The sequence below is a fragment of the Euleptes europaea genome, chromosome 15, assembly GCF_029931775.1.
Source record: "Euleptes europaea isolate rEulEur1 chromosome 15, rEulEur1.hap1, whole genome shotgun sequence".
NCBI classification, from domain to species: domain Eukaryota; kingdom Metazoa; phylum Chordata; class Lepidosauria; order Squamata; family Sphaerodactylidae; genus Euleptes; species Euleptes europaea.
Genome location: NC_079326.1, coordinates 21,897,802 through 21,913,434, shown reverse-complemented (window position 1 = coordinate 21,913,434; position 15,633 = coordinate 21,897,802). Strand labels below are relative to the sequence as shown.

The window sequence follows — 15,633 nt, the reverse complement described above, 5'->3', positions numbered from 1 at the left end:
AAAATGTTAAAATCACTACATCATCCCAATATCAAAATAAAAACACAGAAGAGGATAATCAGGACAGGGCAGGAAAGCATTAAAAGGGGATACCTCCTGTGCTTCTTTTCTACCCGGTAATAGAGGCTCTGCCAGACCATTTTCTTCTCACTCCAGCTGCCCATTTTGGATGGCTTTTAGTCTACTTGGACACCCCAAGCTCTGGCAAAATACTAGCTTAAGTATTTCTTACGGGTAGATTGTATTCAACTGAAATCCTGTGTAGAGCATATCACAATAGTCTACTTTCGAGGTTAATCTAGATGCGCTACTGTTACAGGAATGACATTTTCCCCATTTCGTTCTCCTCCCTACAACACCCATTTGACATGGGTGGTTTTTAGTCTATGTGGGCACCCCAACTTTTTTTGTGCTCCCAGGTGGATATTCAAGGATGAGGGAGGCATAGAAAAACTGCTTCCACCAGCACATACTTCCACTGAAGCATGGATCTTTGTCTTCCAGCAGAGGGCACAACTAGACAATAAGACAACCGCCCCCCCCCAAAAAAAAAGCCCTCAGGGCTACAGTCAACACAGCCAGGAGCAATAGGCACCTTCCAAGCAGTTGACCTAATTTTTAGTGTATTTTTAACCCTTCTAATATGGGACTTTCCTTTTTTTACACCATGCCTCCTACTATCATCACTTCCATTTTCTCTGGACTGAGATTGCATTTATTCACTCTTCATCTGCTCTGCTACTGATGTCAAGGCACTGGACCGATAACAACAGCAGGGCAGCTGCCTTACTGTTTCCACTTGCTCCTTTGCATGAATGTTGAATTTATGCTGTATGAAAAATCCCAGAAGAAGCTAGCCATTTGTCCACCCTTCTTAACATAACTGAACCATATATTTTGACTGTTCAAAGAATAGACTGAAGGAGTATACCACCCCCCATCACTTTTTTTTTGAGTTTCCCCTTTCAGAGGGAGTTGAGCCAGAATGCTAAGATTATGGGCATCACAGCTCTGAGAGGAGAGGTGATCTGTGAGGATATATTTCTTCATATACAAATTATTATTTTTGTGAAAGAAAACTAAAAATAGCATTTAGTGAGTTTTAACCCCCCCCCCATTATTCTAGTAATCAAATCTCACAATTAGATCTTCACTTCAAAGGTTTTGGGCATTTTACACCTAGTCTTGGTGGGGAAAGACAGCAGAAAATTTCCATGGTTGGACTTGTGCTGGCTGCTAGAGGAAAAAGGGTAGAACCAGTTTAAAGTCCTAATGCCCATTCATGAGATTCTTTGCAGGTCAAACTAAGAATACATAATACAGAATACATAAATTACTTATGGAAAGATTTTTCTCAGCATATATGTAACTACAAATTTCATAAATACAATGATCAGGATATTATATAAATGTTCAGTAACTTGAAGTTTACTCCACAGGTATAGGAGATGTTTTATAGATTTATTAACATTAAATATTTTTTCCAGAACTGCTTAGCTCACTAGTACCATAAAATAGTGGTGTTCATTAATTTGAACTATTTGACAGAATTGGAAATTCTACCTTTTCTAATGTCAAACATTACTTATGACTTCTTTGTTCCTTAAAAGCCATGCCGAGTAACTATGTTTAAATTCATCTTGGAACTGAAATTATTGTGAGTGCTAATACATTTCCTGTATTACAAAGGCTAAAATAAAGTACTTTGAAAGAGATGCTAATTGAATCTCTTGTTCAGTTTATGATGCATCATTGATCTTTCTTGAAATATTGTGCTTTTAATGTTGCTTTCATCTATAACAGTGTTCACAGCATGTAGCATTTTATTTTCAAGCATTTGTGTTTCTAGACTTTCTATTCTCAAATTCCATACATTAACTTAAAAGCATGATTAGCATTTTTTCCCCCTGTATACAGATGAAGAGCCTTTCTTAATTCTGGCGGATCATCATGAAATAAGAAAAATCAGTACTGATGGATCCAATTATACTTCATTGAAACAGGTATAATTCAGAGCACAATTAAATTAAATCTTTATACATATTACCATTAAAAAAGCATCAAGGCCTAGTTCTGATTTTTATAAACTGTCATTGGGATCTTATTGGATGGAAATATGCGGAATAAATCTAATAATCATTTTTTTAAAAAATCTCCTGTTGGCATAATGTATTTCACTGAATGTATTTTGGTATATGACATATGTCCATCTTGAATGTAGCCATAAGTTACTCCCCAGTGGGAGTAACTGCTTATACTCCACAACCACTCACTCTGGTTTAGATTTTACCACAAGCTGAATAAAAAATGTCTGGAGGATTCGTATGCACTGCCCCAGACCTAGTACCCTTTTTAAAAAACACCAGTTAAAGTAATGGTCACAAGCCAGCATTAAGGATCTTTGTGTCTTGGTGACAAAGCACTACTGCATGTTTCGAAGTGGTAAATAAATAGGAAGTCTGAATTAAATAAAAACAGGCAGCCCATTCCTGAAGAGGGGGGTGAAGCTCCTTAGGAGATGGCATGACCTCACGCCGGTGTAGGTGCTTCCTTATCATGGAATAAGGTGGCACCTACACTGGCGCAGGGGCAAACACACCATTGTCTGGGAGCTGCTAGCCCCTGCTGCCTGGAAGAGAAAGCCTGTGCTGGCTTGGGGGAGGGGTTCCCAGAGGAGGAGCTGCCTTGGAGCAGCTTCCTAATGCTGTTTGCCTTGGGAACGGCCCCTTTGAGCTACGGTGTGGCTGTGCCACCTTTTATGGTGGCGCAGCCTCACTTTGTGCAATGCAGCATTCCCCCCTTTTTGTTTTTGAATGGCAGTATTTACAACTGCAACAACTGTTGGTATCTAAATATGGCTCTGCAGCTCTAACAGCCCAATCCTATTGGGGGGGGGGGAGGTAGTTAGTTGTAGGCTGGCCACCTCCTGAGAGGCTTCCTGTCTGGAAAAAATAAAATAAAACTGCATTAAAAAAATCCATGAAACTCTCCCATTGAGTTTCATGGGGCTACGCCAGCTATTTTGCAGTCATAACTTGGCATGATCACTTGTGCCGGAAAAACACCGCCAGGAAGGCAGCACCGGAACACAAGACTTGTGTTGCTGCGTTGTTCCCTGGAGCCCGCGTGAATCACCCTGTACTGATGTCACTTTGGATGGTGCAAGTGGCACCGACACTGGCAGTGGGGTCATGTTGATGCCTAAGCGGCACCATCCCCCTCTTCAGGATTGCATGGTTAGTGTCTCAGAATCTCCTTTACTCTTGGAAACTCATTGAATCAATGCAGAAAATGAAACCGAAAATATTTGCTTTAAAATATTTGATGCAGTTAATAAATACAATATGCAAACTCTCAGAAATGAATGGAATGAGCTAGATTGTCCTATTTTGCCCAAGCAATAGGATATGGCCCTAAATTTTAAACCTATTGTAAAGGACTATCTAATTATTGGCACTGTAACCTACAAGAGACATGGTGTAGTGGTTAAAAGTGGTGGACTCTAATCTGGATAACCGGGTCTGATTCCTCACTCCTCCACATGAGCAGCTGTCTCTAATCCTATACATGAAGCCTGCTGGGTGACCTTGGGCAAGTCACAGTTCTCTCAAAACTCAGCCCCACCTACTTCACAAGGTGTCTGTTGTGGGGAGAGGAAGGGCAGATGATTGTAGGCTGGTTTGAGACTCCTTACGGTAGAGAAAATCAGGGTATAAAAACCAATTCTTCTTTAAAATGAGGGCCAAGCTCTTGTGACATAGAATTGCAAGATCTGTCTTTTCCCAAAAATGTTAATTTGTTTTTCTTTTTTGGATTTTTCTGCAAACCTGGTGGCTCCCTGCAATCTATAAAAATACCCCCCCATTCTCTAGGTTTTTTTTATCTGCACAGGGGCCATTCAGAATTAGATATATGATGATGATAGTATTCTTTATTTAGATTATGTGGGGTTAAATTCAGTCCACCACAGATGTAGTGTGGAGTCAACATGAAATCTTGTAAAAATGCAAAGATGCATCTGATGTTCAAATCAAATCAAACCTTTATTGGCATAAATCTTTAAAATACTATATTCAATTATTAAAATACAATCTTTGAACAGTAAGATACATCTGATGTTCTGAATTGGGAGCTTGGAGTATAACTTTCCCAAGCTGTAAAATTTTAGGCATGTTACAAATAGAGCTCAAACCTCTTTGAAATTCAGATTCATCCTAACCTTCCCAGTCAAACACTGAAGGCTTTAAAAGCTGATATAGTGATTGAGCCAGTATGCATAATCAAAGATAAATTATCCACCAAATCCTATAAATCATACACATTGCCTCAAGCCTTTGATGGGATATGAAGTATTAAAATTGCCTTTACTGTTCAGGACTTTTAGTTTCCCCCAATTAATATCCTGAAATTACACCTGTAATCTCCCAATTGGAACCTTTTCCCATTTAACTTTCGACCTGCCTATGGCATTATTCCAATAATTTCTCCAGTATCTGCTCATGTCACTCCTCAGTTCCAAATCCCAGTGAAATGTTATCCATTTAAACCAGAAATTCTCTTGCCTAATCATGTATTTATTTTTCTGCTTTGTCAGTATACTGTGAAACTGAGTAGAACTACTATGATAGCCTTGAGGCATTTTACAAGGGAAGAGGATCCTTACAAAAGTGAACTCTCGCTTCTATTGATCATTTTCCTTTGTTGAGCGTTACCAAAATCTGTTTGCGACATCAAACATGGACATTTATTTTTCCTTCTCCTATCTTTTCAATCAAGACTTAATATGAAACAGCCACGGAAGCCAACGGTGCTGAACTGCATTCAGACATCTCTGAGATTGTCAATTTTCCTTACAGACAAAAGAGGGACTCACTCAACTGTTGGTTTAATTTGGAGTGTTTTAATTTCCCCAAAATTCTTCCCATCTAAGGGCTCAGATTCATGAGATGCTGGGAATCCTGTTAAAAGGGCACCCATAGTACAATGAACCCATGGAGCAATAAAATAATAGAATGGAAATAATCCTATCTGCTTGGAGTCCAATTACTGCAATGTCTGTCTATCCCACATGACAAAGAAATGGTAATGTGTCTTAATTGTTTTAGCTATCCCCTGAAAAAGACCTTAATGGCTCTGTTCAAGAGCCCAACAGGGCTGGAAGATGTGAGCTTCCATCTGGCTTGAGGGAAGGGACAGAGGGGCTTTGTATGGAAAGGAAGCAGTGTTGAGATGTTGGAGGAGTCATTGGGAAGGAAGCAGAACACCTCTGCTGTGGGTTGGCTAAAGCACAGTTTCTCTCTCATGGAGGATCTGATATGGGGTGACAGATCTTCTGCCTTATAGGAATACCTCTGTGCTTCCATCTGTGCTCTGCCTGAATATTTGTAAAACAAGCAAGTACTACAAAGGCAGTCTCCACCAAAGAGAACAATCTTGAGTGAGTGTTAGCCAGTGGAACTTTTCATCACTCAGAGAAGTGGAGCACACAGAATAGTAATATATGGGATTATCCTCAGTCTACAGAGCAACACCCTGAAGCTGGCTGTCTTCAGGTAGAAAACAGGTAGCCATCCTACTTCCTGCCTGCCACCTCAACAAATTTTCCCTCTGAATCAAAGGGTAGGAAACAATTCCAGTTGCCTGTTCTACTGAAACAGTTTGAAATTATCTTTAGATCTAATTCTGAACATAGCCCTATATTGCAGAGCAAAAACTCTATATAGTGGAGCTATGTAGAAATGGCTAGGATACTTTTACAAAGCCAGGGGAGATTCCAAGTTTGAGGGAAAATCCAAAAAGCTTTAAAAATGTCTTTTTAAAAGAACAAAGTGAAAAGGCAGTGTTTGCATTTGTGCAGAACTTACAACTGAAATAACAGAATACCAACCAGATTTTGTGACCTCAAGCTCAGCATGACAATGAGGGCTTTAAGAAAATGATCTACTGTGGAAGAAAGGAGGAAAGACACAGCAATAGCAACAATGGGAGGGTTGGGAGAAGGAAGAGAAAGGCAACAGGAGCAAGGGGGGTGAGAAGACATGATAGAGGTCTATAAAATTATGCATGGTTTGGAGAGAGTGGACAGGGAGAAGTTTTTCTCCCTCTCCCATAATACAAGAACACGGGGTCATCTGCTAAAGCTGGAGGGTGAGAGATTCAAAACAGATAAAAGGAAGTGTTTTTTCACACAACGCATAGTTAAATTGTGGAACTCCCTTCCCCAGGATGTGGTGATGGCTGCCAGCTTGGAGGGCTTTAAGAGGGGAGTGGACATATTCATGGAGGAGAGGGGTATTCATAGCTGTTAGTTAGAATGAATATTAGTCATGCTGCATACCTATTCTCTCTAGTATCAGAGGAGCATGCCTATTATTTTGGGTGCGGGTAGAACACAGGCAGGATAATGCTGCTGCAGTCGTCTTGTTAGTGGCTTCCTAGAGGCACCTGGTTGGCCACTGTGTGAACAGACTGCTGGACTTGATGGGCCTTGGTCTGATACAGCAGGGCCTTTCTTATGTTCTTAAGAGGAGGTGGCAGTAGCAGGGGAGGGGAGGGACGAGGAAGTGGCAGAGAGGAAGAGAAAATGAGGCAACAATGCTTGAAGCCATCCAACCCCAATCAGCTTAGCTGAAGGAAAGAAATTTGAAATAAAACACATAATTTGTGCTTTCTTCTCCAAGCCTTTTGGTGCTATCAGAAGCTTGCTGAAAGAAAGAGGGGATGGAGAGGAAAGCATTTCCTAACCACCTAGAGTTACCAACCTCCAGGTACTAGCTGGAGATCTCCTGCTATTGCAACTGATCTCCATCCGATAGAGATCAGTTCACCTGGAGAAAATGGTTGCTTTGGCCATTGGACTCTATGGCATTGAAGTCCCTCCCCTCTCCAAATCCCACCAGTGGCAAAGAGGGACCAGACGATCCTATAACCACCCCTTTCAGCAGGTTGGTGGTGATGGCAAGAGACAAAGCAGAAAGCACCTCTTTGCTTACATACTTCTCCAAGTCTTTCTCCCGCTGCTCAGCTGTTCGGGGTCTGGATGGCAGGCATGTTGGGGAGGGAGAAAGGTGTAGGAGCCAGCAGGAATATAGGATTTCCCTTCCCCATGAATTTCTCTCGAGTTTATACCTCTTACTTTCTGACCATAATAACTGAATTTGTAGATGGTACCATTTCCTCTGTGTAAATCATGATAGTTGTACTAGGCTAAAAACAAGAGGGGGGAGGAAGTCCTTTGCCTAATATTCCACTCTGATGTGACAGTCTTGTCATGATGCTGCAAGAAGTGTTCCAGAGGCATTGGCATAAGTTAAATTACTAGATTAATCTTCTTAATGTATTTTTAAACAAAAAAAATTGAAAGGACAAGGGGAAACAACGTGGTTTTTGGTTTATAGAAGGAGAGGGAGTGCTTAAAGTATATATTAAAACAGGGTGAATGAAAAAAGGGGGTTTGGATGTTCCACCATGTTAAAAGTGCCAGTTTGTGGGAAATAGGGGCCTGTGCTAGAACTGGTCGCTTTTCTTGCATATGGATTTTTTGATGTTAAAAAGCACTCAAGTATGTCAAACCTTCCTACCGTCTAAAATATTATACTCCCAAGACAGTTGTTACACACTGTTGCTGGATGTCTAAATTGGCTGTTAATTTTCCTGAATAGGTTTGTATAGCAAAAATATTTGTGTACCTGCACCAATCAAAACTAGCCCAGTAAGAAATTTTGCATAACGTACTTGGGGTTAAATGAATTGTAATGCAACAATTCATTGATGTGTAATAAAAATTCAGGAGAATGTGACTCCAAATCACAGTTGAACAAAGTTAATGTTGTATGTCATATTTGAAGTGAAAAGAAAGGAATTTCCTTTTTGTTTTGAGCTCCCAGTTTAAATGACTATTAACGCCACACAATCTAGCAGCTTCATTTTAATGCAATGTTATATTTAAAGGTATAAATCAGAGTTGAAAATGTACATTGTATTTTTTTCTTTTGATTAATACTTGAATAGTGTCTAATGCAAGTTGTCATGTTCATTGTATTAAACTGTTTCTAGAAAAAAAGAGGTTAATTGTTTTTCTTTATAGGGTCTGAACAATGTGATTGCAGTAGACTTTGATTACAGAGAAGAATTCATCTATTGGATTGATTCCAGCAGACCAAATGGCAGTAGAATAAATAGAATGAATTTGAATGGAAGTGATGTCAAGGTGATTGGGAAGTAATCATGGAATTATAGAACAATATTATTTAGATTGTAGTGTTTTATAACAAACAGCTTGTGTGCACATTTGCACAGTATAAACCTGCTAGAATTATTATAAATGCAAAATAAGATGGGAGAAACAGGGTAACGCTAGATACAAGCTCTCACGCTAAGTGTGGGATTGGACAATCCTGTTAGATAAAAATGCCAACATTGTTCCAATCTAACTTGCACTAGTGTAAATCTTCAAGAATTGGGCTACTACTCAGAAAAAAGTTTGTTGGCTTAATAAAAGTATAGTTTATATTTTGTTTGGTTGATCAGAAAAGATGTAATGCAGCAAGCAGTATACTTGATAAGAATTTGTTAGTGTGAAATGGAACATCACATTTTATATCCTTCACATTTATACTTTCACTTAGAAACAAGCATTTTATCTCCCAGAAAGTTAGAATGTTATGCTTATAGGTGTGGGATCTCCAAACACAAAGCTTTCTTTATTGATTGTAGAGATCAGTTCTGTATGTCTATTCACATTGTAACTATGGAGTTCTGTCCCATATTTGTGAAGATGAATACTTTGCCTGACGCTCTATATGCGCATCAGAGCTTCTGAATAGTCTATAGCAGTGGTGGCGAACCTATGCCATGCGTGCCAGAGGGGGCACTCAGAGCCCTCTCTGTGGGCACGCACACCGTCGCCCCAGCACAGAATTCGCCTGAGTTTGTTACTAGAAAGCCAGAGGGACACGGGGCCGGGCTGCCTCCCCCTCTCCACGTGCGCCTGAGGGCATTTCTCACATCACTCACCCCTCTGCCCAGCAGCCCAATGGGAGCTCTTCCTCCCTCCCCTGTCATATGTGGCAGGCCAGCTCACATGAGGCTTGAGAGTGCGGCGTGGATGGCAGCCTGTTGTGTCTGAGGCGAAGGTGATTCCCGTGGTCTGGTTGGAGAGGAGCTAGGTTGGAGGGGAGCATAGCGGAGGGGAGCAGAGCGCTCGGGCCACAGCGCGGGCTTTGCGATGCCTCCCACCTTTCAGTGAAATCCCCTACTAAAAGAGGGACACCCACTTACCCAGCATGTAATTAACCTGTGGAACTCCTTGCCACATGATGTGGTGATGGCATCTAGTTTAGATGCCTTTAAGAGGGGATAACCTCAGTATTCAGGTTAAATTGCCATGTTGGCACTTTGTGGTAAATAAGTGGGTTTGGGGTTGCAGTTTGGGCACTTGGTCTCTTAAAAGGTTCGCCATCACTGGTCTATAGAGTACATTCTACAACGTTTATGTGGACTGGGTTTTTTACATTTAAAAAAAGAGTTATTTTTCTGCATAGGAAAATACTTAACATATTTAATTGATGGTTTTATTCTTATCAAAACTAAAATTTCCAACTGGCTTTCACTCTTTGGGAAAAATAAAGACATTACCCTGTTACCATGTTATATTTTTTATAACCTGATATCATTTTAGTTTTGGGTCCTGTTTGTATAATTTATGTTCCACAAGAAATATATACCTTTACCTTCAACCTTTAAAGTTGCAGTTGTTTGTTAAACTAGCAGTTTAAACAAGAATTATACTTTTCTAACCATAGTGACTGAGTACTATTACTCTAAATAACATCTTTCCCTCTCTCTACACATACACCAAATTTAAGGATATGTTTTTCATTAAAACTTTTTTATAGAACTAGGATTTTTTTTCTTGGTTGTTCTAAGTATTTATTACTTATACTGTTTTAATTTCTCTAGGTAGTTCATAACACAGCTGTTCCTAATGCACTAGCAGTTGACTGGGTTGGAAAGAATCTCTATTGGTCTGACACAGAAAAAAGGATGATTGAAGTATCAAAACTCAATGGCTTGTACCCTACAGTTCTTGTGAGCAAAAGGGTGAAGTTCCCTAGAGATCTCTCTTTAGATCCTCAAGTTGGGTATGGAGTTACAGTGTAAATTAGTAGTGAAATGTTCGTATCTAGTTAGATTAATTATAGCTATAAAATATATTTTTCCTTCTCATCAAATGTTATGCAGGACAATGTTTTGGGTTCATTTATGTAAATGATGTAAGAGACAATAGAAGCTTTGATCATTTAAAGTTTTAAAATGACCAAATGGAAGGTTCAGAATTCTCTTCCTCCTTTTTTCCAGATGTCCTCTCTATATATCCTCCAAAAGAGAGTAATTTGAGTGGTAATTTTACCTCTAAATAGTGGTAATTTTACCTCCAAATAGTGATAAACTTGCAGTAAAACAACAATGTGATGGTTTGTGTTTATGAGTCCATAAGTGCAGTTTCACAACATATGTTCTGCACATGCATTTCATTAAATATGCAGTTATTGCCTCTTCAAATTGTCTATTAAAGTACTGTTGTTAATTTAAAAATTCCTAAAGGAAACTTCTAATTCTTTTTTTGTTTTATGCCAAACTTGTTCCGGTTTTTAACAAGTTGGGTTTTTATTTTTAAAATGGGGCATTTTGCCCCACTGAAAACAGTGAGGCTGCACCAGCAAAAAGCTAGTGCAGCAATGCAGTTCTCTCCATTGGCATACCTGGGGTGAAAGGGGTCAGGAAGCTGCTTACTAGCAGCTCCGCCCCCCAGCATGCCCCAGGAATGCCCCCAGGATGCCGGCGGAAGGCCCAGCTGGTGTCTCTGGGTGGTACTGCTGTGGCAGTGCTTGGAGAATGGTGTCTGGGTCCCCCCCCCCGCCGGTGTCCATGCCACTCTGGACAGTGTAAGTGGCATGGGCACCAGTGCAAAAGGCATAAACACTGTCATAGCCCCTTCCTGGCCTCCTAAGGACTTTTGTCCTTTCGGGTCAGGAATGGGCTGTAATATTTCTTCTATACCACTGTAACAGGAGGGCTTTTCCCATATGGCATTTCTTGAAAAGAAAATAATAATTATTCTCTGATCTACCCTATCCATTTACTACTTTTTTTGACCAGGAACTAAGTCAGTTAGCCCCTGAATGGCAGCCAGCTAGTTAATTTACTAGCAGCACCCTGACCCTAAGCATTATATTTGAAATCAGGCCACATTGTGTACTTTCTACTTAGTTCTGGGTTACAACCTAACAAATAATTCCAGAATAAACATATATTGGTACTATGAGTTAGTACTTCTGTATCATTACACAAAATACTTACAAATTTTGTTTCCTAGATATTTGTACTGGATTGATTGCTGTGAGAATCCCCACATTGGCCGAGTTGGCATGGATGGTTCTAACCAGACAGTTGTGATAGAAACACAGATATCAAGACCAATGGCTCTTACAATAGATTATGTGAACAGAAGACTCTACTGGGCTGATGAAAGCCATATTGAATTTGCTAACATGGATGGTTCTCGTAGAAATAAAGGTTAGTCATTTGCCAAGACATTCTGGTCTTTAACTAGTATATCTAATGCTCAACGTTTGATTCCCCACTCTTCCACATGAGCCGCAGACGCTGATCTGGTGAACTGGATTTGTTTCCCCACTCCTACACGTGAAGCCTGCTGGGTGACCTTGGGCTAGTCACACTCAGCTCCACCAATTTTTGCCAGTGTGAACGTATGCCAGCAAAAATGGTGGTGTAGCCTCATAGAACATCATACATCAGTTCCACAGAGGTTTGAGGAATTTGCCTGTGTGGCTTACCTGCCTTGGTGCAGCAAACCACTCAGGAGGCTGGGCGGCCATGGTGAAACAACCCCACCCCCTTTGGATTGTGCTGCCGATAACCTTTTAATGTCCCTTTAACAACAATAGCTAAGTTACAGCAACAGACTAGAGTAAAAATAGATTGTAAAATCGTGTTTCCCTCACAAAACTGCTTAATATAAATAAAGTTTCACATTCTGAAATTATGCTTCAAACAATTTTCCTTTTTGATACAGATTTTGTTTCCTTATACTCTATTCCTGAAATATCCACGTGCACCACTGAAAATACTAACAGTGGCTTCCTAGGCTTCAAACAGCCCATTCCTGAGCTGATGGTGTAGGGGAACGATGGCACCGCTGCGCCTCTTCCTAAACAGTTTCGCCTACGCCGTTGAAGGGAAAAAAGCTGTTTTTTCCCCTTCAAGCAGGGCTTTTTGCCCCAAAGGGTTCATTCCCAGTGTTCCTGGCCGAAATGGGTTAGGGAGCCACCTAGCCGCCAGCTCCTCCCCTGTCCTGCCCCCGGAACACCCCCCTGTGCCAGCGCAGCCTGTGCCGGCGCCACGGAGAGGCCATGCTGGCAGAGGGGCAAGGCGCGGCCCCACAGCACTCGTCCGCTGGCGGCCCTGGCCTCCCCGCCAGCATGAGTACATGTAATCATGTGATTACACGTACTTACGCCAGCAGCGAGGTCACGCCACCTCCTGAGGGGATTCGTCCCCCCCCTCAGGAATGGGCTATAAATCCATTAAAGTCAATATGCTCTGAAGTTGGACTTGGGTAGGATGCACAACTCATGGAAAAGCAAACATTTCCTTGTGAAAAGGTATGCAGGAATGCACACTTCCATGTTGTACAATCATTCGCAAAACCTGAAATATGTTTAAAATATATTCTAGGCACAATCTGACTGCTCCATACTGATAGCAATTCAATTTTGTTTTATTTCAAGGTAAGTATTTTACCATGAGATCGATATAATGTGCTGAGATTGCTTTTCAATTCAGGTTGGTGAGCCAATGTACGGAACAAAACAAAACTCACACTTCTATCTTTCCACCACACGTTAAACCTGCTTATCATAAGTATTAGGTTTATGCCAATCAAACTTCCATTTTACGAGACAGGAGTCTTTCTTCTAAACAAAGACTTACGGACACATTTTGAGGTTTTCTTCTTTGTAAGATATTTTTGCCTTTGCTGTGTATTTATATTGTATAAATTGATTGATAGGTGAAAATAATACATAAAGTTTTAGAATAAGTACTACCAAAGAAGTGAAAATGTTGTAAAGTAAAGCAACCTACTGAAACTAGATTACTTTTAGTATGGTTACAGTATTTACAGAAAGCCATCAATAATTAAGAGAAAATTGCAAAAGTAAAAAAGTAATGTTGCATAGTCTCTGTATACTGATATAGGGTTAGAATCATAGACATGGAACGGACCATATAAGCCATCTATTCTAACCTTCTCTCAGGCTATGATTTGTTTAATGTTACATTCTAAGTAGCAAGTATTATCTCTACACTATAGATAAAATATAAAGGTTGGAAGGCTGGCAATATTGTGGTTGCCTAGTTACAGCCACTGAGGTCATCCATTTCTTAAAGCAACAGGTTCCTTCTTTATCATTTTGGGGTTTTAAACCCCCCTTTTTGCTTCTTTTATTTCAGATTTTTTCTGCAAACCTGGGGCTTTTCTCAGGTTTGTAGAAATATCTATCTTGTCTTTCAATAGCCCCAGTCTCTGGATTTAAGTACCCACAGATTTGGCCTCATTGAAGTTTAGATACATTGATATATTTGTTAATTGCAATGTCAACAACCCTTATAAATTGCAGCAGTCTCTAGAGCATTGCATCAGATAAGGTAATTGTCATGATTATTTTATTGTGAATAAACTTTTTAAAGTACATACTATGTTCTTCAGGCGCAGACCTCCCATGTTTATCCAACTGTTAGCTCGAGGACTCGTGTTCAAACTTAGATCTTGTATGTGAAACACTAGTCAAGTTCCTTATCAATCTGCCTGACTAAGCTCAATGTATTTTCCCCAGTGGAATGAACAGAATACCCATGCAGAAATGGTGTTTTCTTGTCTATCAACAGCTTCTAAGTCTGAAATGCAGTTACTAAACAGAGAAGCTATGCATTTTTCCTCCTTATGATACCATGACAGGTTTTTTTTTAAGATTAAGATTTCAGCACATGAAAATCAAAATATGTTGATTCATAACAAAACTAACAGTGCAATCCTAAACAGAGTTATACCCTTCTGATTTAGAAGGGTATAACTGTTTAGGATGGCTCTTTAAGTTGTATTACAACCTAAATGTAATCCAAGTACATTCTATACAAACCTGTTATATAAAACCAAAGAGCATCCAAGTCATCTTCTGCGTGGGGATGTGATAGTATTCACACAAACTGTATATGCAATTAACTGTGTATTCTGCTTGTGAAAAGGCTGACGCATTAAATAAATATGTGTGATTCTTCCAAGCCCTGACCTGGATAACCCAGGCTAGCCTGATCTCGTCAGATCTCAGAAGCTAAGCAGGGTCAGTCCTGGCAAGTATTTGGTTGGCGACCTCCAAGGAATACCAGGGTCATGATGCAGAGGCAGGCAATGGCAAATCACCTCTGAATGTCTCTTGCCTTGAAAACCCTACAGGGTTGTCATAAATTAGGTGTGACTTGATGGGGGGAAAATTCTTCCAGCATGTTACAGATTTATCTGGAAGTGTGTAAAGAGTTCTACAGATCCCAGCCATTTGCTTCCGTATGGTTAGATCTAAAACAACAACAACAACTAAAGAAGCAAGGTTTGTATGTCTAATCAAAATCCTATAGACATTTTTAACTAGTAATAAAGAGTCTTCAACCTTGACATATTGTCCCAGTACTCACTGACAAGAAGCGAAGGAATTGTTGCCTTTATCACTTTATGCAGTATATAATGCCAAAATTTTACATCAACTTTATATTCTGTTGCAGTCCCTAATCAACATATCCTAGGGGTGATTGCTCTCACATTGTTTGAAGACTATGTATACTGGACTGATGGAAAAACCAAGTCAGTCAACCGTGCCCATAAAACCTCTGGATCAGATAAAGCATCACTGATTAACTCATGGCATGCCATCACTGATATCCAAGTGTATCATTCTTATAGACAACCTGATGGTAAATATCTTTTGTATGTATTCAGTCAAGCACATCTATGTCTCAACATTTGTTTACAGTTTTGGAGGCTTTGCTTAATAACAAATTTAAGTAATATTATTTCGAATTGTTTAGATAATAAAACACAGGTAAGATTGAATGATTTCAAAGTATCATAATTTAAATGATGAAGCACATTAAATTAACATATCCAAGTACATTTTAAAGTTATGTTGCAGATAGAGCAAAACGAGGTCTCATAAAGGTGAAATTACCCACTATACCTTGAAAGGAGCATGCAGGTCTCATATAATGGGTTAAACTAAAATTTATTACAATCAACATATGAACATTATTAACACTTTCCATCCTGTTATAAAGGCTGCCATACAGAGTTGCCAGCTTTTGTCTAGACCCACCCTCGCTCCAAGGTCAGAATGGTAATGCTACTACTCTTGGTCCGTGTCATGATCTCCCAGCAAACACACACTGAACAAAATATTGTCGAAGGCTTTCACGGTCAGAGTTCATTGGTTCTTGTAGGTTATCCGGGCTGTGTAACCGTGGTCTTGGAATTTTCTTTCCTGACGTTTCGCCAGCAACTGT

General features: G+C 40.0%; 1 protein-coding gene across 1 annotated transcript in view; it reads left to right on the top strand.

Annotated features, from left to right (window-relative positions):
* Positions 1 to 15,633, top strand: part of LRP1B (LDL receptor related protein 1B) — a 566,614-nt gene that overhangs the window by 437,983 nt on the left and 112,998 nt on the right. Inside the window, exons 56-60 of the mRNA XM_056861170.1 lie at positions 1,918 to 2,003; positions 8,087 to 8,209; positions 9,961 to 10,142; positions 11,378 to 11,577; positions 14,860 to 15,048. Of these exons, the coding sequence (XP_056717148.1) occupies positions 1,918 to 2,003; positions 8,087 to 8,209; positions 9,961 to 10,142; positions 11,378 to 11,577; positions 14,860 to 15,048 (780 nt within the window). The remainder of the gene's footprint in view (positions 1 to 1,917; positions 2,004 to 8,086; positions 8,210 to 9,960; positions 10,143 to 11,377; positions 11,578 to 14,859; positions 15,049 to 15,633) is intronic.